Here is a 16488-nt window from a genome sequence, read left to right on the forward strand (position 1 = left end):
ATCCGGGGCCGGTACCCCGGGCCCATGCGAAAGGCGTAGGCTATAACACACGAAAATATTGGAATCGGGCGGAATTCCAGGTTTATGGCCGTAAAATGCAAAAAAAGGAGGAAAGGTCATGGTGGGGCGGTGACTATGGTTTCTTAGGTCGTATGTGATGGCACCGGAAATGTTTTAGGCAATCTGGGTCTGGGAGGTCGGGCCCACACAGAAGGCGTGGGCTATAGCACACGAAAATATGAGAATCGGGCAAAATTCCTTGTTTATAGCAGGAAAACGCAAAAAAATGAGGAACGGTCATGGAGAGGTCGTGATTATGGCTCCTTAGGTCATATTTGATGGCCCGTCAAAATTTTAGGCGATTCGGCTCTAGGGGCCGGCCCACGCGGAAGGCGTGGGCTATAGCACATGAAAATATGGAAATTGGGCGAATTCTAGTTTTATGGACTTAAAATGAAAAACAAAAGAGGAACGGTCATGGCGGGGTGGTGACTATTGTTCCTTAGGTCGTATATGATGTCCCGAAAATTTTTTAGGAGATGTGGGTCCGGGGGCCTGGGCATACGCAGAAGGCGTGGGTTATAGCATACAAATATATGGGAATCGGGAGGAATTCCAGGTTTATCACCGTAAATCGTAAAAAAAGGAGGAACGGTCATGGCGGGGCGGTGACTATGTTTCCTTAGGTCGTATTTGATAGCCCAGAAATGTTTTAGGCGATTCAGGTCTTGGAGGCCGGGCCCACGCGGAAGGCGTGGGCAATATCACACGAAAATATGGGAATCACGCAGAATTTCATGTTTATGGAAAATAAAAAGCCAAAAAATGAGAAATGGCTATGGAAGGGCAGTGACTATGGTTCCTTAGGTCATATTTGCTTACCCGAAAACATTTTAAGCGATTCGGGAACGGGGCCAGGGCCCAAGCTGGAGGTGTGGGCTATAACACACGAAAATATGGGAATCAAGCGGAATTCCAGGATTATGGCCGTAAAACACAAAACAAGGAGGAACGGTCATGGAGGGGTGGTGACTATTGTTCCTTAGGTCGTATTTGATGGTCCGGAAACCTTTTAAGCGATCCGGGGCTGGGAGGCCGGGCCCACTTAGAAGGCTTGGGCTATAGCACATGAAAATAAGGGAATCAGGCAAAATTTCATGTTTATGACCGTAAAACACCAAAAAACGAGGAACGGTCATGGTGGGCAGTGACTATGGTTCCTTAGGTCGTATTTAATGGCCCAAAAATATTTTAGGCGATTCGGGTCCATGGTGCCCGGGCCCATGAGGAAGTCGTGGGTTATAGCCCTCGAAAATTTGAGAATTGGGCGAAATTCATGTTTTATGGCTGTAAAACGCAAAAAATAAGGAATGGTCATGGCGGGGAGGTATCTATGGTTCCTTTGGTCGTATGTGATGGCCTAGAAAATATTTATTCGATTCGGGTCTGTGGGTCTGGGCCCACGAGGAAGGTGTGGGCTATAGCACACGAAAATACGGGAATCAGACGAAATTCCAGTTTTATGGCCGTGAAACGATAAACAACGATGAAAGGTCATGGCAAGGCGGTTATTAAGGTTCCTTAGGTCGTATTTGATGGCGATTCTGGTCCGAGTGCCCGAGCCAACGCGGAAGGCGTGGGCTATGGCACACGAAAATATGAGAATCAGGCGGAATTCAAATTTTATGACCGTAAAATGCCAAACTACGAGGAAAGGTCATGGCAGGGAGGTGACTATGGTTCCTTAGGTCATATCTGGTTGCCCGAAAAATTGTTAGGCGATCCGAGTCCGGGGACCTGGGCCCATGTAGAAGGCGTGGGTTATATACACGAAAATATGGGAATCGGACGGAATTTCAGTTTTATGGCCGTAAAACGCAAAAAGAAAAAAAGGAACGGTCATGTAGGGGCGGTGACTATAGTTCCTTAGGTCATGTTTGATTGCCCAGAAACTTTTTAGGCGATCGGAAGGGCGGGGACCACGCGGAAGGCGTGGGCTATAGGACACAAAAATATGGGATTCACACGAATTCTAGCTTTATGGCCGCAAAATACCAAAAAATGAGGAACGGTCATGGGGGAGCGGTGATTATGGTTCCTTAGGGCATATTCAAAGACTCAAATATTTTTTAGGTGATCCGGGTCCGGGGGCCCGGGCCCACGCGGAAGGCGTGGGTAGCCTACGAAAATATTAGAATTAGGCGGAATTAGACTTTTATGGCCGTAAAATGCAAAAAACAAGGAATGGTCATGGCAGGGAAGTGACTATGATTCCTTTGGTCATATTTGATGGGCCAGAAAATTTTTAGGCGATCCGGGTCTAAGGGCCCGGCCCACGCGGAAGGCGTGGGCTATAACACAAAAAAATATGAGAATCGGGCAAAATTCCTGTTTTATGGCATTAAAACACCAAAATATGAGGAATGGTCATGGCGGGGCGGTGACTGTGGTTCCTTAGATCATATTTGATGGCCCGAAAAATATTTAGGCTATCCGAGTCTGGGGGCCCGGACCCACGCGGAAGGCGTGGGCTATAGCAAACGAAAATATGGAAATAGTGCGAAATTCCAATTTTATGGCCGTAAAACGCTAAATAACAAGGAACGGTCATGGCGGGGCCGCAACTATGGTTCCTTAGAGAGTATTTGATGGTCCAGAAAATTTATAGGCGATCCGGGTCCGGGGGCTCGGGCCTACACGGAAGGCGTAGCACACGAAAATATGGGAATCAGGCAAAATTTCACTTTTATGGCCGTACAACGCAAAAAATGGAGGAATGGTCATGGAGCGGCGATGACTATGATTCCTTAGGTGGTATTTGATGGCCCAAAAAACTTTTAGTCTACCGGGTCTGGGGGCCTAGCCCACGCGGAAGACGTGGGCTACGGCACACGAAAATATGAGAATCGGGTGAAATTCTAATTTTATGGCCGTAAAATGTCAAAAAACGAGGAACGGTCATGGAGGAGCGGTGGCTATGGTTCTTTAGGTTGTATTTGATGGCACAAAAAAATTTTAGGTGATCCGGGTCCAGGGGCCTAGGCCCACGCGGAAGTCGTGGTCTATAACACACGGAAATATGGGAATCGGACGGAATTCTAGTTTTATGGCCGTAAAACGCCAAACAAATGAAGAAAGGTCATTGCGGGGCATTGACTATGGTTCCTTATGTCGTATTTGATAGCCCGAATTTTTTTTAGGCGCTTTAGGTCCGGGGAGCCGGGCCCACATGGAAGGCGTGGGATACCTCACACGAAAATATGGGAATCGGGCAGAATTCCAGTTTTATGACCGTAAAACGCTAAAAAAGGAGGAACATTCATGGCGGGGCGGTGACTATGGTTCCTTAGATCGTATTTGATGGCCCGTATATATTTTAGGTAATCCGGGGCCTGGAGGCCGGACCCACGTAGAAGGCGTGGGCTATAGCATACGAAAATATAGAAATCGGGCGAAATTCCAGTTTTATAGCCGTAAAATCCCAAAAAACGAGGAACGGTCATTGCGGGGATGTGACTTTGGTTCTTTAGGTCGTATTTGATGACCCTAAAATTTTTAAGCGATCCGGGTCCGGGGGGCCAGGCCCACGCGGAAGGCGTGGGCTATAACACACAAAAATATGAGAATCGGGTAGAATTTCAGTTTTGTGGCCGTAAAACACAAAAAAATGAGAAACGGTCTTGGAGAAGCGGTGACTATGGTTCCTTTGGTCGTATTTTATGGCCCAAAAAAATTTTAAGCGATCCGGATTCAGGGGCCCGAACCCACGCGGAAGGCGTGGGCTATAGCACACGAAAATATGGGAATCGGGCGGAATTCCAGTTTTATGGCCGTAAAAGGCTAAAAAGAAGGAACGGTCGTGGAGGGGCGGTGACTATGGTTCCCTAGGTCGTATTTGATGGCCCGTAAAAATTTTAGGCGATCCTTGTTCGGGAGGCCGAGGCCAAGCGGAAGGCGTGGGCTATAACATATGAAAATATGGAAATAGGCAAAATTTCAGTTTTATGGCAGTAAAACGCAAAACAAAATGAGGAACAGTCATGGCGGGGGCGGTGACTATAGTTCCTTAGGTCGTATTTGATGGCTCCGAAAGTTTTTAGGCGATCTGGGTCAGAAGGATAGGGCCCACGCGGAAGGTGTGGGCTATAGCACACGAAAATATGGGAATCATATGAATTTCAGTTTTATGTTTGCAAAATGCCAAACAATGAGGAACGGTCATTGCGGGGCGATGATTATGGTTAGTTAGGGCGTATTCGAAGGCTCAGAAACTCTTTAGGTGATCCGGGTCCGGGGGCCCGGGCCCACGCGGAATGCTTGGGTAGCCCACGAAAATATGAAAATTGGACGTAATTAGAGTTTTATGGCCGTAAAATACAAAAAACGAGGAATGGTCATGGCGGAAAAATGACTATGGTTCCTTTGGTCGTATTTGATGGGATGAAAATTTTTTAGGCGATCCGAGTCCGAGGGTCCGGCCTATGCTGGCTATAGCACATGAAAATATGGGAATCAGATGGAATTTCTGTTTTATGGCCTTAAAACACCAAAAAACGAGGAACGTTTATGGAGGGGATGTGACTGTGGTTCCTTAGATCGTATTTGATGGCCCGAAATACTTTTAGATGATCCGAGTCCAGGGACCCGGGCCCACGTGAAAGGCGTGGGCTATAGCAAACAAAATATGAAAATCGTGCGAAATTCTATTTTTATGGCCGTAAAACGCTAAAAAATGAGGAACAGTCATAGAGGGACCATGACTATGGTTCCTTAGGGTGTATTAGATGGTCCAAAAAAGTTTTAGGCAATCCGGGTCCGGGGGCCTGGGCCCACGCGGAAGGCGTGGATCATAGCACACGAAAATATGGGAATCGGGCAGAATTCCAGTTTTATGGCGGTAAAACGCAAAATAAAGGAGGAACAGTCATGGCGGGGCGGTGACTATGATTCCTTAGGTGGTATTTGATGGTCCGGAATACTTTTAGGCTACCGGGTCAGGGCCTGGCCCACGCGAAAGACATGGTCTATAACAAACGAAAATATAAAAATCGGGCGAAATTTTAGTTTTATGGTCGTAAAACGCTAGAAAAACGAAGAACGTTCATCGCGGGGCTGTGAATAAGGTTTCTGATGTCGTATTTGATAGCCCGAAAATTTTTTAGGCGTTCCAGGTCCGGGGGGCCGGGCTCACCTGGAAGGAGTGGGATATCTCACACGAAAATATGGGAATCGGGCAGAATTTCAGTTTTATAGTCGTTAAATGCTAAAAAAGGAGGAACGTTCATGGCGGGGTGGTGAGTATGGTTCCATAGGTCGTATTTGATGGCCCGTAATAATTTTAGGAGATCCGGGGCCTGGAGGCTGGGCCCACGCGGAAGGCGTGGGCTATAGCACATAAAAATATAAAAATCGGGCGGAATTCCAGTTTGATAGCCATAAAATCCAAAAAAATGAGGAACGGTCATTGCGGGGCAGTGACTTTGGTTCTTTAGGTCGTATTTGATGGCCCTAAAATTTTTTAAGTAATCCGGGTCAGGGGGCCAGGCCCACGCGGAAGGCGTGGGCTATAGCATACAAAAATATGAGAATCGAGCGAAATTCCAATTTTATGGTCGTAAAACACAAAAAAATGAGGAACGGTCATAGCGGGGCAGTGACTATGGTTCCTTAGGTCATATTTGATGGCCCGAAAATTTTTAGGCGATCCGGATTCAGGGGCCCGGACTCACGCAGAAGGCATGGGCTATAGCACACGAAAATATGAGAATCAGGCAGAATTTCAGTTTTATGTCCGTAAAACGTTAAAAATGGAGGAACGGTCATGGCGGGGTGGTGACTATGGTTCCTTAGGTCGTATTTGATGAGCCGTAAAAATTTTAGGCGATCCTTGTTCGGGAGGCCGGGGCCATGCGGAAGGCGTGGGCTATAACACACGAAAATATAGGAATGGGCGAAATTTCAGTTTTATGACAGTAAAACCCAAACAATAAACGAGGAACGGTCATGGCGGGGACGGTGACTATAGTTCCTTAGATCGTATTTGATGGCCTGAAAAATATTTAGGCGATCCGGGTCAGAAGGGCCGGCCCACTCGGAAGGCGTGGGCGCACACGAAAATATGGGAATCACACGAATTCTAGTTTTATGGCCGTAAAATGCCAAAAAAATGAGGAACGATCATGGCGGGGCGGTGATTACGATTCCTTAGGGCGTATTTGAAGGCTCGAAAATATTTTAGGTGATCCGGGTCCGGGGGCCCACACGGAAGGCATGGGTAGCCCACGAAAATATGAGAATTGGGCGGAATTTGAGTTTTATGGCCGTAAAACACAAAAAATAAGGAATGGTAATGGCGGGGAAGTGACTATGGTTCCTTTGGTCGTATTTGATGGGCCGAAAAATTTTTAGTCGATCCGAATTTGAGGTCCCGGCCCATGCGAAAAGCGTGGGCTATAGCACACGAAAATATGGGAATCACGCGGAATTCCTGTTTTATGGCCGTAAAATGCCAAAAAACGAGGAATGGTCATGGCGGGGCGGTGACTGTGGTTCCTTAGATCGTATTTGATGGCCCAAAAAAATTTTAGGTGATCTGGGTCTGAGGGGCCGGGCCCACGCGGAAGGCGTGGGCTATAGCAAATGAAAATATAGAAATCGTGCGAAATTCTAGTTTTATGGCCGTAAAACGCCAAAAAACGAGGAACGGTCATGGCGAGGCTGTGACTATGGTTCCTTAGGGCTTATTGGATGGCCCGAAAAAATTTTAGGCGATACGGGTCCGGGGGCCCGGGCCCATGCGGAAGGCGAGGGCTATAACATGCGAAAATATAAGAATCGGGTGGAATTCCAGTTTTGTGGCCGTAAAACGCAAAAAAATGAGGAACGATCGTGGCAAGACGGTGACTATGGTTCCTTAGGTTGAAGCGACGACACTCTTTTTATGTTTTTAAGGAGAATAATCTTTACGATGACAAGGAATTTTGTCCGCAGTAGCCGATTTGGATTTTCATTAATTTAAATGGGTATATACTCACCCTTTATTTACGTTCATTAGTACGTAATATTCAAGTATGAAAGTCGAGAAAAAATGCAATTTTTACTTTGAAAGTCGCCTGAAGTTAGAGATGGGGAATAGAGTTATAGAAGTACTATTATATAGTAGTAACATGATAATAGGAAAATACATTCATTAATTAGCTAAGTAACAGGAATAGGTCCAATTAGAAAGGTATTTGGCTTGTTTTTATCCGCATTTCTTGGAGCTGCTAGACTTAGCTCCAAATCAAGTGCTACTGCCACTGGAGAAATGGACATAGTTATTGGAGAAGAAGACACCATCTGATGAGAAGCCAGGAATTCATAAGGCCAAAGAGGTTGTTGAGTGTTTTTGCAATGTTGATGATCTTTGGTTGCTATATCTTCTCCAGATGAATTGAGATCCATTAATAAAGATGGACGACTAGTTTCTTGGCAAACTTCTTTTAAGCTTGTCAGAGAATGAGTAGAATTTGCAAAGTCTGGACTAGTTTCATGATGGTTCTTGTTGTTGCTCCTTACCTATCATGTTAACACGTTACATTTTTAGTACGACAGGAGTCATTTTAAATGAAAAATATTTTCATAAGAAATGACGACATCGATCAAATGTATATCTAGGTGATGACGAGGATCCTATAGGAGTATAGAATACCAAGTCAAAGAGGCTGGAACGGCGCTTGTTATTGTTGAGATGATAATGAGTTGATAGTCTGAGGAAATACTTCTGAGCATGACTAGCAACTTGGGTTGGAGTCCTTGTTGTCACAAAGTTCCTTGAAATTCCTCTCCAATCTCCTTTACCTAGCTTCTCTAGTCCCACTAAGAATGTTCTGTGTTCCTCCTCTGTCCATGCAACTCCTGAGATCATATCATCCATCCAATAATTATTAACATTAAAGAAAAACAGCAAATACATCGATACTAACTTAATTAATGAGCTTTCCAAACCTTTCCTTCTATCTTGATGAACTTGACCTAAGAGACAATCAGAGAGAGAACCAATATTTGTGCAACTAGTAGTCTTTTCAGATGATGATGAGACAGTAGGTGGAGGCGAAGATAAGCAATCTAAGCTTAAACTTTTCTTCAACTGAACATCATAAGCAGATGAAGATGAAGCAGAGATGTCAACTACTTGCACTCCAAAGAGTCTTAATCCACAACTAATAGCACCTACTTTGAAACTGCTGCAAGTTCTTGAATTATGACCTATCTTCCCACAATGTGAACACTTTCTCCCCATTTTTACCTAGCTACAGAAAATATAATTGACAAAAAAAAGTAACAACTCCAAAAACTCAACGTCCAGAATGAGTTTTCTCGTTTTGGTTGTTCGGTTAGGGGTGTGGAAAGAAGAGGAAATATTAAGTGGTTTATATGAGTAATAATATGTTTTGTAGTACAAGTTGGGTCTTATGAGCATACACCAAGTGAAGATGATTGGATTGCCACGTTACTATTTGCTTTTTTCTTGGATAGTTTCCCAACTTGGGTTCATGACAAGAAATTAAGGAACAACTCTCGTTCCTTTACATATTAAAACACAAAAGAAAGGATATAAGTAGTAGAAGATGGTATAGGCTAATTTATCCTATGAAATATCATAATTACAGTATCAATTTTCTATATTTGAATATGTTGTGGGGGGTATATACCCTTTTACATGTATTAATTATTTGCGCTAATATTCCATGCATTTGCATGTGTTTAAGCATGTAAAACCTCAACTAAACAATAAAAAAGTACCCTTAACTAATATCTCATGTAATGGAAGATTTGTCACACCATTATCTCATATCTCGACAATAATCATCAAGACGATCATGTTAAAATAATCACTTGATAAATAACATTATCTACAATATCAGATAAGGTTTATTTTTTCTTTTTGGTAATAATAATCATAGTAATTATTATTATTATTGGTATTATTGTTATTATTTTTATTTCTTCAAATTCGACTTTATTCGCATGTATATATGTCATGAAACAGAAGTTGCAGTATGACATTCCATATATAAGCAATATGTTATTATACACTCTTACAATATGAAACTATTACATTCACAAAGAACTGAAATATTAATACCGATAGGCCGGTCCTTAACAATATTTTTAAAATAAAGAGATCAACAATTTGACATGTCAACTATTTTGGGTCTTCCATTTAATCTTTTTTAACCTGTATTTTGTCTGCCAATGACTTGGCTGTCACACCATAGTCATTACTTAAATCAATGACCTAACCAACAGTTTACTTAGATCCAACTTAGATTTGGACGCGCATATATTTTAGTACTCAAAGCTTTTGTAGATAGATATCTTACTCAACTAGGCTTTATCTCATGAGCAGTAGATTTCTACTTAAAAATTAACGACCAATTGCTTTATAGAGTATATGTCAAAAAAGATCTATACTTATTTAATGGTTTTATCTCTATCTTTCTAGAGAACTACTCTAATTTATGGTCAATGTACTAAAACCCCACCAAAATCATGATTTGGCATTATTATCCCAAGGAAGGAATCTTGATTTAGGGAACATATCAAAAGATAAACTTTCTTTTCCTACCTTCTTTCCCTGGCTTTATCACTTGTCGTAATGTTTTATTTTAATATGTGTAACGTCTTACATTACCACAAGTTGGAGGATATAAAGTCTAGAATATTAGATAGTGTCCAATCTTTTCATCCTTTGAGGTCTCATGAATTTAAAGATAATATTTCCTATTTGCATATGCTGAAAGATGTCTTTCATTTTGCATTAATTAGCCACTAATACAAAATCGGAACATTAAACAAAATAATGGTAATTACGATTTCACGTAATTGAGCATCTCTCTCAAGTCATAACCAGTTGGACTTCCAATATCAAGCTCTAAGTTGCATAAGAAAAAGATCTTCCTCTTCCTAGGTCAGCTAAACAGGCCAAGTTTAGTCAAAATGGTAAAAATTTCTCTTTTGAGTGCAAAATAATTCACTTCGGGGGGTAGGGGTTGAGGAGGGATTAAGAGGTGATAACCATTAAGAAGTTATCGAAATGCATTTTCTTGAAAGACTTTAGATAAAGTGGGATCAGACATGTAAAGTTTTGAACTCCAACTTCTAAACTTCTTGACAAGTTGTACATGAAATTAAATAAGAATGAATTACGAGTCAACGTTTAAAAATTTGGCAGAGGATGGAAACAACTAGTCCAAAACTCATAGCTAACAGTCCAAGTAATTAGAATATAGTTACACTAAGTATCTGGAAGAATATACATGTTATGTCTGAACATTGGATTGATTTACCAATTACCAGGGCTGTATAGAATTTATAGTTGCCAACTGTTTAAGGAAATTTGTTTTCCTAGTCGGCTGAGGGAAAGACAAATGGTAATTGGACGAAGAGACAAGGCATGACTTTCCTTGTGATAGTGGGAGCGAAATTGCAAATACTAAGATTAAGAGGTAATACTGAATTTGGACCCCAAAAGCAGTTTCCGTAGAGGTAGCTAAGGTCAATCAGCAGCTACAAATTGTTAAGACGACATTTAGGAAGATGCACTAATATTTAGAGATATATAAACTATGAAAATCAATTACATGTTATTTCTGCTTTTTGTTCCTGGCAAACAGAATAAAGTTCAACAAAACTGTGAATTCAAGCCATTGCATTTCGAGAGATTGAAGCCAAAAACAATTACAGACAAGCTACAGTTTCACTGCCATTCCCATATGCAATGCTTCGCCCTAATTCTACTAGGGATAACAAATCAAATAATTTTAACACATTCATACTTATCACTGCTATACAAGCATCTATAATGCACGTGGATCATAAAGTGGATCAAAAAAAGAGGAACAAAATGTGGTTGATGATTGTGGGAGAACAAAATCTTCCCTTGTCTCGTACATAGGAGAACCTTTCTGCCTGTGGCATCTTCTTGCAGCCCCCAGTACAGTTGGAGCATTATTTTGAAACGGCCATTGTCAGCTTGGGATCAATTGTCTTATGTCAAACTTGACTTCTTTTGACGATCAACTCCAAACCATTTTCATTTTACTACAAAGTTAGTTCACTAACACGTCGCCTTCTAACATCCGAAGTACCTACATATGCAATGAGAACAACAGAGTGTATATAAGGATCATACTATAGTAGTTCCGGGGTGCTGCTAATATGATGTCGTTAAGTTTAACACTGAAAGTGAAAATATACAGTGAAGGCTTTAACCTACGCTTCTGCTACTGTCAAACAATAGGAGACTCTTGAGTTATAATAACTGAAGAATCTATTAACATTAAGTCCTCCCTGTTTTCCTCTTTTTGTTGTTTCTTTTCCCTTTCATTTTTTTTTTTTGGGGGGGGGGGGGGGGGGGAGGAGGGGGAGGGATAAGAAAGCAATAGATCAATGCGTAACAGCTTTCACAATTCAAAGTAACATCTGCATTTTAAAACTAGTTTCAGGCTTGAAAGTATTATGAGAATGTCTTGTGCAATCAAAGATTAGCATAAGTGACATTTGGTCATGTGTTTGGGGCGCAGTCATATTATACAGTCGACGCATATAATTAGCTTCCAGATCTAAATGCTCTTGTCGCAAAAACAAACAGTTTTCTCGCAAGTTTTCATTTTTGGACAGCAAACTTCAGTATATATCTCTTACCTGGGACATCCTTGGCCTTGAATGAGGGTCCCGTCGAATGCATAACGAAGCACAATGTAGCATGCCATGAATCTCCTGCTCCAAGTAGCAGTTCTCTAGACATGGGTCGATGAGTACGGAGATGGCACTCTTTCGCAGAAGAGGACGTGCCTGGTCCATTTGGAATATAAGGATAAACTATTAGTCCTCTACACCACGGGTTTATTCAGACTTTGATGTGACCATAAAACACAAGAAAAACTTCAAGAACTCATACCCACTCACTGAGGGATTGTTGGCCCTTGGGGCGATTAATGTCTATAGCTTTTCTTCCGGTAACAAGTTCCAATAGTACTACACCAAATGAGTACACATCAGCCTTTTCAGTTATTTGACCACTTTGAGCATATTCCGGTGCCAAGTACCTGAACAACAAAAAATCATATCAACTAAAAGGCTGAAAGATAGTGTTAGTCGGAGCCAACTGTGTTATGTTTCATATTTAGTTATTTACCCAAATGTTCCTATTACTCTTGTATCAACACCTAAGTCCCCTTCTGGCTGCCACCTTGCGAGTCCAAAGTCTCCAACCTATATCACAAAGAAATAATGAAGAGGGGACTTAAAGTAAAGGATGAAACAAGAGAATAATACAAGCAAGCGCGGACAAGTAGATAGTTCATTGTGTCCAATTTTAGACAAAAGACAGCCTACTACATTTTAAAGACGAATTACAGCAGATATTTATGAGTACTATTTTTCCTTTCCATTATGCTAGAAAACAACTACTACTACTATACCTCAATTCCAAACAAGTTGGGGTCCGCTAAAAAATCCTCACTACCCATGTTCCCATTTCAATTCATCAGGCCAACATTATACAAATAAAAATAAAAAATATTGAAAGTCCTCTATATTTCCTACTGGCATAAGAATCTCTAATAAGGCTAAAAGAATCCTAGATAGCATAGGATCTAAAGTAAACTATTAACATAACTAAAATATATTCTCAACTAATTGGTATCGCCTATATAAAAAAATTATTTCCTTGAACCCTATCTTTCCCTATGTCTGCATTGATTCCAAGAGATTGTAGGTCTTTCATGACAATTTCCTTGTATGTGATCTTAGGTCTACCTTGTTCTCCTTAACACCTTCACTTACCATGGTTTCACACTTACAGGCTAGTGTATCCGGAGGTAGACGCATGACATGACTAAACCATCTCAAGCGATCTTCTCTCATCATATCCTCAAATGTGTGCTACTTGCACTTTTTGACTAATGTCATTTTAATCTTGTCTAATCTTTATATTATATCTTAGCATCCGTATCTCTACGACACTCATCTTGTGGATGTGTTGGACTTTAGATGCCCAACATTCACTATCATATATTATTATTGGTCTTATAACTATTCTGTAGAACTTACTTTTCACTTCAGTAGCCATTCTTTTATCACATACCACCCAGGTAGCCCTTCTCCATTTCAACCATCAGCTTTTGATTCTATGTGTACATCTTCATCTATCGTTCCATTCTCCTGCAACAACGAGCCTTTATATTTGCATTGTTTGCATTTAGGCCCCATAATCCTTTCTAATCTCACTTTATCTTCATTCTTCTCATGCTAACTAAACTTGTAGTGCATATATTTATTCTCACTTCTACTTATCCTAAAACGCTTACTTTCTAGAGTGCTTCTCCATGGAGAAAAAGATTTACAAGATCATCTAAAGCTTGTAACTTTTAAATAAATAAAAGAAGCCCAAAACATGACAAGAGAATCTTGTAAATAGAGAAACATAAAGCGTACAAAAGGAACACACACCAACGGTTCAAAATCATGAGTTAGGAGGATATTATTTGGTCGCAGGTCACGATGAACAATACAACCTACTCTGCACTCCTCGTGCAGGTATCTCAATCCACGAGCAGCTCCGACGGCAATCTTTTGACGTGCTGACCAATTTAATGGATGTCCATTACGTCCTGCAGGTTGGAGAAATTCATTATCAACAAATAAATACGGGTCGCAGAATTTGTGAGAGGTTCCTAAGCTTTGTTGTTCCCTACTTGCTCCACACATGAGCAAAGAATATAGTTCTCATAATAATCGTCCAGAATATAGTGATTTAATTTAGTTTGTGAGAAGCTAAACACTTTTGACAGATTTATGTAGACGGGAGTTACACGTGCAATTGGAACCACACACTAAAAATTATCAAATTTAAGAATCTAAAGGCTTCAATTTCTACTAAATTAAAGCATTTGAATGCCACACATCAAGAAAGACATGGGGCGTAAAGAGGATTAAGATATAAAGACAGAGGAGTGGAGAGGTTGGTACCATAAAGGTGAGAATCTAAAGAGCCATTGCATATGTATTCATAAACTAGCAATCTTCTTCCATCCTCCACACAGAAGCCGATCAGCATCACCACATTTCGATGCTGAGCACAGCTCAGGACCTCCACCTCAGAGCAAAATTCAAGGTCGCCCTGCGAACTAGCCGATTTATGTTGCTTGACTGCTATGACTTGTCCATCTGGTAAGTGTCCACGATGTACAGAACCATATCCACCCTCAGCCAAAAAGTTAGCTTGTGAAAATCCACCAGTAGCACGTTCGAGCTCAGAATAAGTGAACCACCTAGGTGGTTTTCCAAATACAGGTGCCTGGTGTTGACATATTGAACAAAGTGGAGGAGGATCAGCAGGAGAATTTTTGGTTAATGACATCATTTTTCTCATATTACTGTTTACTTCCAGATGATGTCTTTCTTTCTTTAGACAAACTCCAGGGTCCTGATCACGTCCAAATGATTTCTCCGGGGTAACATCATGCTTCAACTTTAGCAATGTGCCTCTGGATCTCGGTGAGTCTTTCTTTAAGTAACTTGAATACTCCTTCGCTGCAATGAGAATGTCTTGCATCCATTGGCGGGAACATATGCTTGTTGTAGGAGAAGTCAGATTTTCACTATCTGTGTCAGAATCAGATTCATCTGAATAATGATTGCATTTATGCGAAAAGCTCTTCTTCATATCCCAATTGATCTCAGAGAAGAAAAGCGGAGAGGCCCCTATGTCCACACTGGAAATTGAGGATGTCCCAGCATCAGTTGTGGTGAATGATGAATGCTCTGGACTACTTGCTGGAGTCACGTTTGGCACCCGAATCTCATTCCAGGGATCATCAGACTTTTCACCTAATTGTTTTGTAGAAGCTTGTGACCTACGGGAGACTTCAGTGTCAGTGTTAGGCGATCCGATGAAATTCAACCTAAGCACTTTTGGTTGAGAGTTTTTCATCTGAACAATATTGCATTCCAGTAGTTGCTCCATACAGATTCTGGTCTCTTTTTTCATTCTCCTGGACATGAGTCATCAAGGAAATATGCATTTAGCACAAACCAGATTCAAATCAAAATACCAAGCACCAAGAGCAACTAAATACCTACATTCTAATCAGATGTAAGACAAAAAGTTCTTAAACATGCAAACATGAAATAAGATTTACACTGTATTACTTATCCAACACCACCCATCGTGTCTGAACTCTCCTCGCTTCAGCAGCCACTACTCCTGACTGTGACCCACAAATGACTTTGACCTTCACCTTTATCTGTAAAATAGAACTGAATGATGTGGGAATCCCATATGTGTTCCTTGAGGGAACAATGATATCAGAATTAGATGGATCACTTACTTTATCTGGATCATAAATATCATGAAGTTGAAGCAACATTTGAGTGCATGATTCTCTAATGAAGTCCTTCTGATCTAAAGTTGTTCCAGACAATGATCTCCAGTTGCTATTCGTGCAATCACTGTTAAATCTAGGAAAACCCCAAAGCCTTTTACCTGAAAGTGTAGTTCAAGTCACTTTAACATATTGCTCTATAGCAAATGAAAGGACAAATGACAAAGAGTGAAGAAACTAGAAACACACGTGGAGCTAGCCTAATTCTTGCGCGGATCAAGTTAAACAGGACAATGACATGAACCAAGGCTTGAGCTAGCAATGGCTCTATAAATTCTGGAAGAATATGCCTATTCCTCTAAATTGCATAATCAAAGGCAACTTCTTCTGCAATAATTGATTTTGGCCAAACCACCCAATAAAAATGAAACATAAAACGAGGGACATGGCCCTAGATTGGAGGGTGTGGAGGTGGAGGATTAGGGTAGAAGGCTAGTAGGTAGTCGAGCGTATCTCTTTGTCTTACCCAGTTCGCTAGCATTAGCGTTAGTATGATATCCTTTTATTCATAGATTGCTATTACTACCTAGAGTTTAACTGCTTTCTTGGCTTCGATCTTTTTTATCTTGTTGTTATTCCTACTTGTTGTCATTACTTTTTTCATTCGTTCTCCGGCCGAGGGTCTATCGGAAACAAACTCTCTGTCCTTCTAAGGGTAGGGGTAAGACTGCGTACATCTTACCCAAACCCCACTTGTGGGAAATTACTTGGCTTGTTGTTGTTGTTGTTGTTATATCAAAATTGAAGTTTGATGTCTGGCATAAACTAAGAACTAAATTCATAAATGCATTTCTAATACAACTAGTAGCATGTAAATGTTTGTTAGGGCAGTAGATAAAGTTTACTTGAGCTATGAGGAGGAATGAGCACAAGCAGCTTAACAGAATCCCCAGGTTGAACCACATGAGTTAATGCCCAGATAAAGGCACTTCTTGATATATCTCTTGAAGCTTTCACAGCAACAAGCACCACTCTCTTTCCCACATCCAAGCTTCTATTAGTCCCACTCTTCTCTCGCAGATTCATCTCAACAAAAATGTTCAATTCTTGATTATTC

General features: G+C 41.1%; 2 protein-coding genes across 3 annotated transcripts; both read right to left on the reverse strand.

Annotated features, from left to right (window-relative positions):
* Positions 1–7120: 7120 nt before the first annotated feature.
* LOC104090469 (transcription factor MYBS3-like) lies at positions 7121–8673 on the reverse strand. Its single transcript, XM_009595570.4, has 3 exons — positions 7987–8673; positions 7691–7896; positions 7121–7557 (listed from the first exon to the last, which is right to left on the reverse strand). The coding sequence occupies exons 1-3, from the start codon at positions 8279–8281 to the stop codon at positions 7198–7200; spliced, it is 861 nt and encodes a 286-aa protein (XP_009593865.1). The 5' UTR covers positions 8282–8673; the 3' UTR covers positions 7121–7197.
* A 1992-nt stretch (positions 8674–10665) lies between these two features.
* On the reverse strand, positions 10666–16482 carry LOC104090468 (inactive protein kinase SELMODRAFT_444075-like). 2 transcript variants are annotated; one of them, XM_009595569.4, is made up of 9 exons: positions 16277–16482; positions 15378–15532; positions 15199–15293; positions 14017–15041; positions 13498–13658; positions 12182–12258; positions 11953–12092; positions 11689–11838; positions 10666–11132 (listed from the first exon to the last, which is right to left on the reverse strand). In XM_009595569.4, the coding sequence occupies exons 1-9, from the start codon at positions 16455–16457 to the stop codon at positions 11086–11088; spliced, it is 2031 nt and encodes a 676-aa protein (XP_009593864.1). In that variant the 5' UTR covers positions 16458–16482; the 3' UTR covers positions 10666–11085. The 2 variants fall into 2 exon arrangements, with proteins under 2 accessions (XP_009593864.1, XP_009593863.1); XM_009595568.4 differs by having other exon boundaries at positions 11945–12092.
* Between the last annotated feature and the right edge of the window lie 6 nt (positions 16483–16488).

Source organism: Nicotiana tomentosiformis, unplaced genomic scaffold, assembly GCF_000390325.3.
Source record: "Nicotiana tomentosiformis unplaced genomic scaffold, ASM39032v3 Un00174, whole genome shotgun sequence".
Lineage (NCBI taxonomy): Eukaryota > Viridiplantae > Streptophyta > Magnoliopsida > Solanales > Solanaceae > Nicotiana > Nicotiana tomentosiformis.

Excerpts from the sequence above, each read along its gene's own strand:
- LOC104090469 (XM_009595570.4), bottom strand. The coding sequence starts at position 8,281 with ATGGGGAGAAAGTGTTCACATTGTGGGAAGATAGGTCATAATTCAAGA. Across the intron at positions 7,897-7,986 it reads TCATCAAGATAGAAGGAAAG|GAGTTGCATGGACAGAGGAG; the intron begins GTTTGGAAAGCT and ends ATATGATCTCAG. Across the intron at positions 7,558-7,690 it reads GTTCCAGCCTCTTTGACTTG|GTAAGGAGCAACAACAAGAA; the intron begins GTATTCTATACT and ends TTAACATGATAG.
- LOC104090468 (XM_009595569.4), bottom strand. The coding sequence starts at position 16,457 with ATGAATCTGCGAGAGAAGAGTGGGACTAATAGAAGCTTGGATGTGGGA. Across the intron at positions 12,259-13,497 it reads CTCATGATTTTGAACCGTTG|GTTGGAGACTTTGGACTCGC; the intron begins GTGTGTGTTCCT and ends TTTGTGATATAG. Across the intron at positions 12,093-12,181 it reads AGAGTAATAGGAACATTTGG|GTACTTGGCACCGGAATATG; the intron begins GTAAATAACTAA and ends TTTGTTGTTCAG.